Here is a 14,624-nt window from a genome sequence, read left to right on the forward strand (position 1 = left end):
TTGCCTTTTAGCCCTGACCTGGCTGGCTATTTTTACACATACATACAGGGAGGTGAGAGAAAGCATGCCTTGCATTTACCTTATGTCTTTGCTGACCCAGTACAGTGGTCAGTCCAGTGAGGGGTGAGTCAGGGGCATCACTTAGGAGCAGTGGCGTAGCGTGGGTTGTCAGCACCCGGGGCAAGGCAAGTAATTTGCGTCCCCTAACCCATGGATTTTAGCACTTTTAAGTAGGGGCAGAGAGCTGCGAGTGCGAGTGTGGCCCCCCCAGATGTTGCGCGCGGTGCGGCCGGCCCCCCCTGCACCCCCACGCTACGCCACTGCTTAGGAGGGTGAAGGGGGGATAATTTGTATTGCTTGCTCAGATCAGCACTTATGGGAAATTAGTGTTCACACAGTTTTGGTCAATTGGCTGATCAAGTATTGTCATGTATAACTGCAGATTAGGTATTTAAAAGCACCTGGCTTTTATAATTATGATCAGAAAACAAAGATACTTTAATCTTCAACAGGTGTGATACCTAAATATAACAACAGATTTGTTAATAGTGTGAATAATGAAATTAACTTTAGGGGAAAAAACTTGTAATGAATTGCTGAGTTGTAGTCAAGTAACCTTTACTCAGAACAGACCCACTTAAATTAATAGCCACGGCTAACAGGCCTGTTCATTTCAATAAAGGTAAGTTGACTACACCCCATCAGAACTTCAGCAGAATTTGTTATTGTTTCTATAAATGAGAACAATTCACTGAGTGTGTCTTCCCCCTGGTTTTTATTATATGACATCAAAGTCAACCTTCAGCTGCAAGTGAGAAAACTAAAAATAAATTTAAAACAAAACAAGTAGTTAATGGCAACGATTAACAAATAAAGTTTGAATGGCAGCTGTGCTTAGGAGTCAAGAAGCCAACTGTTCAAGCAATGCCAGCTTTGGAGAGGAAACTTTGAGGTCACAGGGAGGAAGGTATTCCTTGCTTCCCGTAGCAAGCAAGGTGGAGTCATAGACAGTGTCAGGTTGTGAGCTTCATCACTGATAACTGCTTGAAATCCTGTTCTTCTTTGAAGATGTCTACATTTGCAGCAGCTGGTCCATGGGGGAATCTTTGCTATGTTGGTGTGTTTGCTCCTGACTGCAGGGCAGGCAACCTTTCTTTGCTCATGTCAAATGGCACCATGATGTAATTTTAAAAAGGATTAAACTGGCAACAATACCAGTTGACATTCTTGGCTTTGTAAATTATTTGACCACAATCAAGGAGTAGGTGGTGAGCTGACAGTATTTGACTGGTTACCTGACTGGTGTGCCATACATTTGAGACCGTTAAAGCAGTCATAGGCAAACTCCGGCCCTCCAGATGTTTTGGACTACAATTCCCATCATCCCTGACCACTGGTCCTGTTAGCTAGAGATGATGGGAATTGTAGTCCCAAACATCTGGAGGGCCAGAGTTTGCCTATGTCTGCTTTAAAGGAAAAGAGTTGGAAATTGAAGTCTTTTTGCCTACAGAAGTAAGTAGGTTTGTCAAAACTTAGATGAGGGGAAGGCAGACATGGCCCATATCCAAAACACAAAAAAGGTAATCCAATACAATATGGGGGGAAACACAAAATGTGAATGTATGCAGATCTGTCAAATGGTCAATAATATAATATTCAGGATTATTTTCAATGAAGTCCAGTAAGAAGGCAAAGCTATTATCCTTCTGGAGTACATACCGTCCTTGATTTGCTATTCTGATTCCTGGACTACAGCTCCCATCATGCACTGCTGATGAAAGCATCATGTAATTTTTCAGCTGCTGCAGCACCACACAGAATCTTCCTTTCTTACCAGACATCTCCCAGCTCAAAGATGCTGTGGTTGCAAGTGTGTTCTTGTAGCCACAGAAATTCTAGGACTGCAATACACTGATTTCAGAGAGCAGCACTTTTATCCTCTAGGCATTCCTCCACTTCCAGCAATTTATGAAACATGCCTTCCTGTCTTTTACCCATATTGGTCCCTTTTAAGGCTCTTTTTACTTTGCCTTATCAATGCTGTTTTCTTCTTCTCGTTATCTCCCTCCCATTTCAAGCCTCTCAGTTCTTTTCTTTTCTTTCTTTCTCTAGCTATCAAATTGTTTTGCGTTGCAAAGCATCTTAGCCTGTTCTTGTTTTCCACAGATTATTAGGCTTCATTCACACAGCAGTTCATTCTGTTTCCCCTGATGTTTCACTGACTGTTGATTTCTGCATTACACTTGAGCTTTCACACAATGCAAAAAAACAGCTCCTGGAAATCTAATGGAAGTTTAGCACTCATTTTTTGTGTTAATTGGTTCCAGAAATAATGTGATTGCAGCACCATCAACCTGGAAAATCACAGGAGCAAACGTACAAAATTTGGGGTGATACACTGGCATATGGTTCTTTCCTGCAATTTCCATGAGGGAATGATGGGGGGGGGGCAGAAGCAGGCATGTGCGAAAAATGTGGGGGAGTAGCAACCTCCATTGATAGGGGGTGATGTGCTATACCACGCCCACTGAAATTTAGCATGACATGTTGATGTCAGAAAGTCACAGTGCCATAATGCAACGGGTCTTGAAGCATGAGAGGAACATTAGAAAATTGGTCAGAAGCACTAGCATCATTGTCAGGAAAACTAACACAGTATTCCCCAAGTCTAAATGCACTCTTAAGTATTTTTGCAGACTTCTGCTGTGGCTGAATAGGCAGGACTCATACCGTATGGTGTACGGCAGTGGTCTTCGCAACTGCACATAGAAAGAACATGGTGTAGTGGTTAGAGTGTTGGGACTAGGATCCCTACTTACCATGGAAGCGCATTGGGTGGCCTTGGGCCAGTGACAAGGTGGTTGTTGTTGTGGAGATTCATTGAGGAGGGGGAGAGAACCTTGTTTGCCATCTTGAGTGCCTTGCAGACAAAGATGGGAAATAAATGCAATAATAAAGCAGATTGGAGGTGGTACTTCATCTAGTTAAAGGCACCTTTTGTGAGTGTAGGATTTGGGGTATCTGCCTGCTGATGATTACACCACCAATGTACTGGTACTATAGCGAAAAGTCAGGTCGCTGCCCGAAAGCGCTTACAATCTAGACAATGTGAGACACTAAGAGGGAGGTGAAGAGAGAAACCAATTTGGTTACAGGTGTGCAGCTTTTGTTGTCATTGGTGAGGGGGACTAATGAGGTTTCCTGGAAGAGATGTGAAGAGGGATTTAAGGGAGGGAGAGACAGAGATGCTAGAACCTTTATGCAGTGTGTGTGTGTGTGTGTGTGTGTGTGTGTGAGAGAGAGAGAGAGAGAGAGAGAGAGAGAGAGTACATCAGCATCTTCCAGCAATGGCTCATTCAGTGATCAGACCCCCCCCCCCCCCGAACATCTCCCCCTCTAGGCGCTGTCCATTCTTTGGGTCTGTGCTTACCCTTCCGGTCAGTCAAACTCATCCATTCCCACAGCTGGCGGGTATCAGAGAAACCCACATTGATTCGCTGTAGTAAAGTAGGGCAGGAAGGAGAATCACAGTCCCCATGAACGGGAGAGGAGCTCTGTCCCTGCTGGGCAGGAATCCTCGAATGATGAATGAGGCTGTGTGAAGTCATCTTTGCTCGTCCAATCGTCAGGCCTGATGGACTGCGAAAGGCAGGGCCTCTGCTGCAGATGCAGAAGCCTCTCAATACTCTGAATTGGCACACTTTCCCCTTAGAATGATGACTTGATGTTTTCAAGGCCAGGGCAAACTGGGTGAGGCGAGACTCCCAGGGAAGGACCAGTCTTTTTCCAAGTGGGCTTTTTTTTTCTTAAGGGAGGTGGGTGGTGGTGAGGTGAGTGTATTTTGTTTTATTTCCTCCCCCTGAAAGTGTGGTATGATCAGAACCTCACCTCCTTCCTCCTTGCGCTGGATCCTTTTGTTAAGAGCATCTCTGAACATGCACCCACAGCCGAGTCCTTTGCACCTTTCTGGCTTTCCTGGCACTCCTCCGTTTTGTCCCTCATCCCTTGCTACTTGCCTCTCCCCAGAACATCCCTTTCACATGCCTCCTGGTTACTCTCCTATCCCACTCTCTTCTCCACATCCCTCCCCGCTTTTCTGAAGTTCATAGCTGAGGAACGCTTGGCCTTTATATTCCTTTCCTTTGCAATGAAAGGCAAAAGCGGGTCATATGCCCACTCCTCAGAGGGGACAGGGCATGTGGAGGGAAAAGGAGGGTGCCTCTGTTTTTCCGACAACAGGCCAAACCTTTTCTTCTTACAAGGGAAGCGCTGAGAAATTGCTCAAACAGCTTCTCTGACTCCAGCTGGCCATCTCTGTCGACAGCTTACCACAGGAGCTTATGTGTCCCCTGTGTGATTCCTGCATTGCAGGCGGTTGGATTAGATGATCCTTTGGGGTCTCTCCCCCCCAGCTCTACAATTCCATGATTTATTATGGTATTGGCATGTCCTCCATTCCCCTCGCTGGGAGCTGCCTCAGAGATCAGGGAGAGCCGCTTTCTTGCCCCCCTTCTCCATTCCCCCACCCCCCTATAGAACTGTGTGTCGTCTCCTCTACCACGTCCTCATGTTTTATTTTCCCTTCTTTCCTCCCCTGCCCCCCACCTCCTTCTGAATGATCTTGTTGACTGATAGGCCAAGCAGAAAATATGGAGGCGTCTGATATGGCGACAGCAAAGGTAGGATGGAAATGCTGCCGGCCTCCCTGTGCGTAAGTTGCTTCGCTTGGCAAATTCTTATTTTATTTCTTACATTAATCTTCACTTTCTTTACATCCTTCTCTTCCACCCCCCCAGGGAGGGGAAAAAAATATCTATGTTTGGTTCAGAGGTTGTGGCATTATACAGTCAAGATCTGAGAGAGTCGCTCTTCTCTCCATTTCAGAGGAATGCATTCTCCCCCACTGCCCCCATTTCCCCTTCCTGCGCCCAGTTTATGCATAATGTGCTAAGGGTCTTGGATGCTTCTCTCTTGTCTCCATGTAAGAGCATATCACACTGATGAGAAGGTGACCCGGGAGAAGGAAGGTCCCTTTGCTGACTCTCCCAACCACCCCTAAAGTTCTTCAATTGCTTCCCTGCATCAAGAGAAGCAGGGCTTTCACTAGGACTTTTTGGGTCCTTGGCAAGCTTGGCTGTCGTCTAGCAGCAGAACACTAGAGGGTGTGCTTGAAGTAGAATTCCGAGGAAATTAATGTGCAAATTTGAAATTGCTCGGGGAAGAATTCCTAAGCGTGCCTTGCCTTCCCTGAAGTTAGATGGTGTGCTGGAAGAGGCAGAACTGCCCCACCAGCATGTTAACCTGCAGGCCATGGAAGGGCAGCTGTGGGAACTGGTATGGGCAAAGTTGAGACCAAGGGAAAACAGCTACTTGGATGGTAGTAGTTATTACAGACTTAGAGGCATCTGACCCAATATTGCTCTCTCGTTTTGATGAGGCCTGTGTCCTCCATGACAGCATCATCCTCGCAGAATCTTTTCAGTCTAGATGAGGCTGGATTGTTCTGATCTGCACAATGCAGATGCATGTCTCTCCAGCACTTCAGGACATATAATCATAAGTCAAGAGCAGTTGGTGTTTATATGCAGCAGTTGCCAGCTTGCTTTACTGCCACTGATCCTGTTCCTTTAAGTGCCCTGTGGCACATAGAAAGCTAACTGGTGAAGGTTTTCCCATCAGCCATCCAAATATCACAGGAATATTGTTTTATTTCTATATGGTTTAAGATGCAGGACCAGTTCAGTAGCTGGGAACCTTGTTTAAATGCAGTTTTGTATAGCAAGAATCCTAGGGAGGGAGAGAAAAAAGAGGTGCCCATAATTCTTAGTTGCCCACTAGCTGTTGGCATGTGTATGAAAGTATCTAAACCAAGCTTTTTTCCAGGAAGTTCTCAGACAGACAGTTCTCCTAATGGAACGATGTAGTAAGCGGAGTCCCCAAGGATTGGTACTGGGACCTGTGCTTTTAAACTTCTACATAAATTGTCTAGCATTAGTGGTGAACAGTGTGGTAGCTCATGATACCGAACTTTCCATGGTGGTTAAAACAAAAAGAATTGTGAGGAGCTTCGAAAGGATCTCTCCAGGCTTGGCGAATGGGTAGTAACAAGTGCAAGCAAATGTAACGTGCATTGGAAAAACAAAACAAAAAAATCACAATTCACATACACACTCATTGGGGTGGTAATGGTCTGAACTGGCGGTGAATGACCACGAATGAGACAATAGGGTCATAGAATTATAGAACTGTAGAGCTGGGAGGGATCTTGAGGGTCATCTAGTTCAACTCCTTGCAGTGTAGGAATCTCCACTAAAACATCCATGACAGATGGCCATCCAACCTTGGCTTAAAATCCTCTAATGTGAAGGAGAGCCCACCACCTTCCAAGGTAGTCTGAAGTGAATAGCTTGATGGGTCTGCCAATATAATAATGTTGCTGTGCAAATCCATGTTAAGACCACATGCTGGAAGAGATTCAGAAAAGGGAAAGGAAAAAATGGTTAAGGATCCTGGTGCAGCAATTTCCCTATAAGGAAAGCTTACAACATTTGGGGCTTTTCAGTTTAGAAAAAAAAGAGAGTAAGGGTGAATATGACAGTGGTGCATAAGATTATGCATGGAGAGAGTGGAGAGGAGAGGTTTTTCTACCACTCTCATAATACTAGGACCCAGAGAGACTATTTCAGGACAAAGGTGGTGTTCTTCATGCAGCACAATTAATTCATGAAACTTTCTCCCACAAGAAGTAATGATGGCCCGGTACCGACTTGGAAGTCTTTAAAAGGGGATTAGGCAAATTCATGGAGGATAAGACCACCAGTGGCTATGTTTTACCAGTTGCTGGGAATTGCAAGTTGGAAGAATACTGTGGCATTCAGTTCTTGCTTGCGTTCTTCCCATAGGTGCTTGGCCACTCTGACAACAGGATGCTGGGCTAGGTGGGCCTTTGGTCTGAAGAAGACTTGAGAAGACCATGTTCTGAGGACCAGCTCTAGCCTGAAACACAGTTTAAATTCTGCGTATATTGTTGTTTAGCATTTATATACCAGGTTTTTGTAAGTGTTCAAAACATGCAACCTTATAAGGTTCTGGCCATGCTGCAGATGGGTAGAGGAAGGCGAGAGAACAGATTGCCTAAAGCCACCGAGTGACTTCATGGCTAAGGTGGAATTTGCGCTTCCTAGCTCACAACTCGAGTGTCTTGGCCACTGTTCTATACTAGGTGTCTGGTGTGTTCCACAAACACCATTGAGAATCTCCATAAATTATGGCCCAGTATGTGAGACAGCCCCCGCGGATGTGCCATAAATAAACAGGAGAAAATATATTCCCATGACTGGGCTTTGAGTGCTGCTCTCCCCTTCCTTCCCTTCCCTGCTTCCTTTATAAATATTTTGTAGCATCTCACCCAGCATGCCTTGGGAGCAGAAGTTGCCACTTGGATAAACTGCCTCCTCCCTTCACCTCGTTTTTCCTTACTCCATCTCTCCTGGCAATCTCCTTGACCTCCAAAGTGTTCTTGGCTGCATGCTCAGTGCCTGACATCTCCCTTTCCTTTTTTTAAAAATATAAACCATTATACATTGCTGAATGTGATTCTGCAGTACTGCTTTGTCCCAGATTTCACCAGGTTTGCAGGTCTCCTGGCCCATTTTGCAGCCAAAAGGGCTCAGCATCCCAGGAAGGTGTGCAGGTTAGAAAGCAGCTCAGAGCAAGAAGTGTGGGTTTAAAATTAAAAGAACTCCCGAGGTTAGACACTGCCACACAACTGATTTGCAGCTTGATGTACTGTGCTGAGAAAACACTGCCTTCCCCTTACCAATCAGGATTTGGTTCAGAATCAATTCCACTTTAGTGAAGTAATTGATTGCAGATAATTTCTCAATCAGAGAACAACCTCAGTGATTATTAATATTGATGGTGATTATAATAAATATAGTGCAGCATCAATGTGCATGGTGCTTTCAAGAGCCAAATAAGTGCTTGCCCCAATGAGGTTACATTCAATATATTTGATCCTGCATTAGCCAATAACATGTGAGCCATCAAATGTGTGTGTGTAAACCTATGCATAAGCTCCAGTTTGATCTGTTGTAATTTTCATTAAGCAGCTGTAATTCATGAAATCTTGCCACTTTCAAATTTTAAGTGGTGAACGTCCATACAAGCACACCAATACATGTGCCTTTAAGGTGGCACAATACTCTTTTGCATCAGAAGCCTGCTCCACAGCGAATCAGAGCAGGGCCTTCAGTGGGACAGCCCATTTTACGGAAGAGCATCTCTGTTTTCTGGCTGGCTGAAGATTGAGTATTACTGTATTTGTATTGCTTTTAAATCTGTTTTTAGTTGTTTGGCTTGCATGATTGTCATTCATAATGAAACTGATAAAAAAGGTGATTCAAATGATGATGGAGGTGGTGATGATGATGATGATAGTCTAAAGATAACAAGAAATGGTCACTTGGCAGTATTCCATGCCCAGGACCAAATGGCCAAGCTGCTCCATTATTATCAGTGAACTCTGGCTCAGGGCAGATTTGGGTTTAGCCAGGAGGTTGATAATGGGTTTGATCTTGTGATATCAGTTAGTGGTCTCGCATAAAATGCAGTGAAATTGTTGTTGCACGCTTTGAAATTGTTAAACGGTGAGCTGAGTTTCTTAAATGTTGGGCTGCTCTAGCTCTTCAGTTGTGGCAATGGGTGAGGTGGGTCTTGGCTATTTCCATGCTGGTTTTTGTTTTTGAGAGTCCAGAGCAAGCGTTCTTTCAAGCCACTTTATCTCCCACATGTTTTCATTACCAGTCCTAGGGGCGAGCGTCAGACTGGTGTGGATCTGCTAGAACCACCAAGATCCACTAACTATCACCAGGGACAAGAGGCACATTTAGAGCTAACAAATTATGATCCCAGGGATTTGTTCTGAGTATCAAAACTGAACTGAGTTCGCAGTCCTTCTACACAAAAGTAGACTCCTGTTGCCACTCACCACAACTACCGGTACTTCTCTTCATTTCAACAGTATAATTTGAGGAGGAGCATACTGTTGTTGCCATTGTTAAGCAATGGTGAGCCAGAAAGCCTTGCCAAACTTCTTCAAATCTCACCCAGAAATTTATCTATTTACTGCATTTATATCCCACCTTTTTCCTCAAAGGAGCTCAAGGTGTGGTCCATGGTTCTCTCATTTAATCCCCATGACAATCCTGTGAGGTAGGTTAGGCTGAGAGACTGGCCCATAGTTGCCTAGTGAATTTCATGGCGGGATTTGAACCCTGGTCTCCCAGGCCCTAATCTGACACACTAACCACTACACCATGTTGGCTCTCCAACAGTAGATTTTGCTCTGCCTTCTCCCTGTCTCTGGGGACAGCAGGGACAACCTTGGCCCTTGCAGCTAATCTTCCTGGTTTTTCAGGTGGCCTACAGAAGCCCAATTCTCCCCTCCTCTTTGCTTAATTGTGTGTGTTGGGGGTGGGGGTGGGAAGAGCCATGAACCAAACCTATCATAACAGTGTCTTGGGTCAGAACCTACTAGAGCCAAGTTAGAGCATCTGTGCGCTGAATTGCCTGCTGGGGTCTCCACTGCACTACTCCAGACTTAGGTATTGTTATAAAGCTAGCATTTATGATATCTTTAAAAAAAAAAAGGAGGGTGGGAAAACACCCCCCCTCCATATTTATTTTGTTTAAACCAGGATTTCCCAAACTTGGGTCTCCAGCTGGTTTTGGACTACAATTCCCATCATCCCTGACCACTGGTCCTGCTAGCTAGGGATGATGGGAGTTGTAGTCCAACAACAGCTGGAGACCCAAGTTTGGGAAACTCTGGTTTAAAACCTGCCTTTCCTCAGCTTTATGAACCCCTAAACTCAGCCCAGGGGCCTGTTTTCAATGTAGGGGTTTGGCCTGGAGCACTTGAAGTGTTAGAAGGGCAAGAGCTTCTCTACCCGGTGCAGAGTGCCTCCCTTCCCCTTTTTGGAAATCACCACCTAATTTCCAAATAGAGGACCAGGGTGCCCCATGTATGAGAGAGGGGGGGGGTTTCGGGCAAGTGCCCTCATCACCTAGGAGGCTGATCTACTGATTTACTCGGGAGCTTAATAAGCATGGCTAGAACTGAAGCCTCGGAGACTTCAGAGAAGCTCGATTTCTTGACAGCCGAACTCCCCGGGCCCTGAGTGCAACCGGACTTGCTCCCTAGTAAGGATGCGCAGTACTCGCACCCCGCTCCTGTGCATTCCTGTTATGGACGCCAGCCCTGCCGAGACCGCGGGGTTCCTCGGCAAGGAAACAAGGTCCAGCCTAAGCGAGGAGGCGCTCTGGGGAGTCCCCGGGCGAAGGCTGGCCCGCCCCGCGCGCCCTCCCCTCCCCTCGGCCGCTTCCATCCGCGGGACCGCGCGGCGGGCATCCTCCTCAATCCGCAGGCTGGCCCAGCTTCGCTGGCTTTCCCTTTGGCAGGCGGCGGGCGCCTTTAAAGGGCGGGCGCAGCCGCTCGGGCCGGGCAAGTGGGCAGGCGAGGCGGGCTGCGCCGGGGTCGCATCGCATCGAGGACCCGGGAGGAGGAGGAAGGGGAGAGATTAGCTGGAGAGGGACGACCAGCAGCAGCAGCAGCAGCAGCAGCAAGGGTTGGATCCGGACCCCCGGCGGGGCTTGGCGCTGCGCCGCCCCTGGGTGCCTCCCCAGCATCTGGGAGCTCGCCGCGGGCGCCTGGGCCGTTGGCGGCAGCGGCGCGGGGAGGCCATGGCATGATCTCCGCCTCGCTGGCGTGCCCGGGCTGCCCGCGCTCCGCAGAGCCGGCCCCCGGCAGCAGCGAGAGCGGCGGCGGCGGGGTAGCGAGAGCAGCAGCCTGGGGCGGCGGGGCGGCGCTGCCCTCCTCCTGCCGCCCGCCCGCCTTCCATGCCGGGACGGTGCGCTTCCCCGGCAGCCTGCGCCTGCCCGGCCTCTTCCACTATGTCTTGGGAGCCGCTCCGGCGTCGTCAGTGGGCAGCCAAGGACACGACGGGCACCGGCTGATCGTGACTGTACTAATGAAAGGCTTCAAGCTTGCCTGGTAAAGGAAGGAAGGAAGCAAAGGAAGCGGGTGGGCCGGGCGGTGGGTGGGCGGCGCCGGGTCGGGGGGGGGGTCGGGGATCGGGCTCCTCGGCTGGCCTTCCAGGCCACCCCCGTCCTCATCCACCTCCCCGGTGCGCTTTTTTCTGTAAGGCTGCATCACCGGAGAGGTGCTGGGAGGAGCGCACGGGAGCTGAGCATCACTGCAGGGTGTGAATGCATCCCGGGGAAGGAGGGAGAGGATCATGCAAAAGGGCTTCTCTGCATCAACGATGCTGGTGCAGTGGCGCCTCTTGGCTCTCCCTCTCTCTCTCCAGCCTCTCCCCTTTCCTTGCCACACCTCTCTCCCCTGCCTGCCGCCTAGGTGTGCAGTTGCAGGCAGGCCCCGCCGCTCGTTTCTCTGCTGAGGGAGAGCAGTGCGGTATATTTGGAAGTGCCCTCTCCTCTACCTTAAAAAAATAAACGGGACGCTTCCGAACTTTTCTTCCTTCTATTATATTTTGTCGATTAGTAGTTTGGTGCATAGACGGCTCCTTCCCTGCCTGATCCCGGAGATGTAGGCAAGGACCGACTCCTGTGGGCGTAGCAACTTGCAGGCTTTTGAGTTACATAAAACTCTTTGTCAAGGAGAATGGAGAGAGATTGCAACGTCCCTAAGTGTACAGTAGGCGAGAGAGGTGGTGGTTAGAATTGCAGCATTTGTAACTCGCCTTGATCTCTCTCTCTCTCTCCCCGTAATGCCTGAGATGTAGCCACGTCTCTCTGTTTTCCTGGAGAGGAAAGATTATGTGTCGCTTGAAGCCTTGGATGCTTCTGTGCTGCACACAGGGTATGTGGGTTCTCTTTCCCTGTCCCATGTCCTTTTTTGAATATAGTTCAAAAATACCGAGCCGGCATTATAATTTCCATGATTGTTTCAACTTGGGCGCTAAGGACATAGTCTCATTGCCATGCTTTCCCAGGAATTTCTTGAAGTGTTGCCGAAGGTGATGGGGTACTGTGCTTGCGTTACAGACGCCCCCTAAGAACTTGTGACCTTAAGCCATTGTTTGGGTTTGTTGTTATTATTGTTGTTATTGCATTTACATCCCACCTTTCCTCCAAGGAGCTGAAGGTGGCACTCACAATTTTAACTCCCCCCCCCCATTTTATCCTCACAACAACGCTGAGAGGTAGGTTAGGCTGAAAGATGGTGAGTGGCCCAAGGTCATAAGTTTTGCTAGAAGAGGTTCCATTATAAAGGTGCATTGAGATAATACTTAAAATTGTCTTGTGAACTAGCCTGGAATCTATGGATGAAGGGCGGTGTACAAATTTTAATAATAATAATAATAATAATAATAATAATAATAATAATAATAATAATAGAAACTTATTATTTGGAGGTTGAGCGAAAGTCAGCATAGTTTGTGTGTGTTTATGCACTCCAAATCCTCTTTATAAAAGGTAAAGGGCATTTATTGTGGTGCTTTCTTCAATATAGGTAATTGGTACTTGAGTAGGAGAGATGTTCACATACTCCACTGAAATAGGAATTGTTCTTTCTTCAAATAAGCAGTCATTATAGTAAGGTGGTGGCTGAAATATTGATTATCCATTTTATCGTGCCTAATAGTAATGCCTACTTGCATAAATAGTTAGAAAGCTGTTGTAGAGTGAGATACTTCCGTTAGTAGGAGGTGGGGGGGGGAATCTTAAATTTGTTAAAATTACTTAGAGTGGTTGTTTTTTAGAATAAACTTTAGGTTTGTATTAGTGGATCAGTCAGATTTATGTTATAGAAACCATCTTGAATTGAGCCGGGGGGGGGGGGGGCTGGCTTACTAGGCCTTTAAGATATTTCACATTTTTAATTATGTGTGTGAGTGCAAATACAGATTGAGAAAGCTTAGTTTACAGCTGGAGCGGCACTTGCAATAACATAATGCAGACAACGGGTAGATGATATTCCAATTACCTCTCAAACTTCCTCTTTAAAAAAAACCCCACACAATTTCAGCACCGTGCTGATATGTTCTTGAATGAATGAAGTGTTGGATTGGGCTGGAGTATTGCATAATAGCTTAGCAATGCTTCCTGGCAATGCTTCCGTGTTACAGTCTGTGAATAGTAAAACTGTAGTGTTTGCATCAGGCTTGCCTGCCCACTCATAAAAAATAATTTCTTCTTAATTATGTAACAGTGTGATTTGCTCACGTTGAAACATATATTTAAAGTAATTGATGCTGCACAATGGCTACAATCTCTCTCTCTCTCTCTCCCCTCCATCCACCACTAGATCAGAGGCTAAGAAGGATTGGGCAGGAACAGTACGTGCATGGCAGACTTTATAGATTCACACTCCGCATTCAGAAAAAAGAGAGCGATGCTGGTTGTATGTTTAGGGCAACTCTTACATCTAGAGATAAATATGCTCAGAAGATGCTAGAGGGCGCTGCCTCACTGCCGATGCCTACTCTCTAGCAAGCATTATAATTTTTGTCCTACTTGATGTTTATGTTAGGAAGGAAAGCTTGCTCTTTCTTTCTTTCTTTCTTTCTTTCTTTCTTTCTTTCTTTCTTTCTACATTTTAGTGTTTTCTGCCTCCTTGCTTTTTCCACTTTGCAGTAGAAGAAGCCATTATGATCTTATTCAGTAAGGAGGCTCAGTTGTCACTCTGATTTCAGAGGATGGGAAATAGGCGATGATGGAATGCAATGCACCGGGGATTTTTCTGCACAACCTTAATGGAAAAATATATACTTTCCATGCTTGTGTTGTTTTCCAGCAACTTGGGGTGTGGGGCTTCATTTTTGCAGAATGCTTCAAGTTATCTGAAAGTGTTATAGTGCAGCATTGATTTTTCCAGGGAGTATGCATTTTAAACTAGACTGAAAAGTTTTTGTTTTTTGCTTTAAAAAACAACAATAAACAGATTGAGCTTGGTGGGTATATATTATGAAAACAGAAGTGAATGTCTGCTCAACTATGAAACTGAATGATCTTGGGACAAAGTAGTGACTTAACCTACCTTGGAAGCTTGCTGTGAAGGTAAAACAAGAAAACCCTTTTTATATTATACTTTCAGCACTGAGGGAGCATGGAACTTGCAGGTCGTAATTAAGTAGAGTCTTTCCATTTTTTGTTTTAAAAATAACTTTTACTCATTCTGTAATTCTTCTCTTGATTGAAAAGTATAAATAAGGATTGTAAAACAATGCTCCTTGCTCTGGTTTATGTAAACTTTTTTAAAAAAAATAAATAAATCTGCCAAACTCATAGTATTTGCAAATCATACTGTCCGTAGTGATAGCAAACATCGCAGCCAAGCAAAAAGGGTTTTGAAAGTGCCTTCTGAGACTTTGCAGCGTAGAAACACTCTGATGCTGCCTTTAAGTGCAGTAAAGTAGTCCACCTTTTGTAGAAGAGGAACGATCCACTTTCCATCTTTAGAATCATAGAATCTTAGACTTGGAAGGGACCACAAGGGTCATCTAGTCCAACCCCCTGCAATCTTGGTCTTGTTATCCTTGGTGGCCATTTAATTCTTATTCCTGGTTCTTTGTACACGTGGGAATGTTGAAGCTGAACAT

The 14,624-nt window shown here is 46.1% G+C and overlaps 1 protein-coding gene across 9 annotated transcripts in view; it reads left to right on the plus strand.

Moving 5' to 3' along the window:
* GRAMD1B (GRAM domain containing 1B) overlaps window positions 1-14,624 on the plus strand; it is a 209,058-nt gene that overhangs the window by 103,368 nt on the left and 91,066 nt on the right. The window contains exon 1 of one of the 9 annotated variants that reach the window (XM_077919746.1): window positions 10,884-11,053. The exons of the other annotated variants lie outside the window; for them this stretch is intronic. Within the exon in view, the coding sequence (XP_077775872.1) occupies window positions 11,031-11,053 (23 nt within the window). The 5' untranslated portion in view covers window positions 10,884-11,030. Of the gene's footprint in view, window positions 1-10,883; window positions 11,054-14,624 lie in introns of those variants that run through there. 9 annotated transcript variants of the gene reach the window in all.

The sequence above is a fragment of the Podarcis muralis genome, chromosome 15, assembly GCF_964188315.1.
Source record: "Podarcis muralis chromosome 15, rPodMur119.hap1.1, whole genome shotgun sequence".
Classification (NCBI taxonomy): Eukaryota; Metazoa; Chordata; class Lepidosauria; order Squamata; family Lacertidae; genus Podarcis; species Podarcis muralis.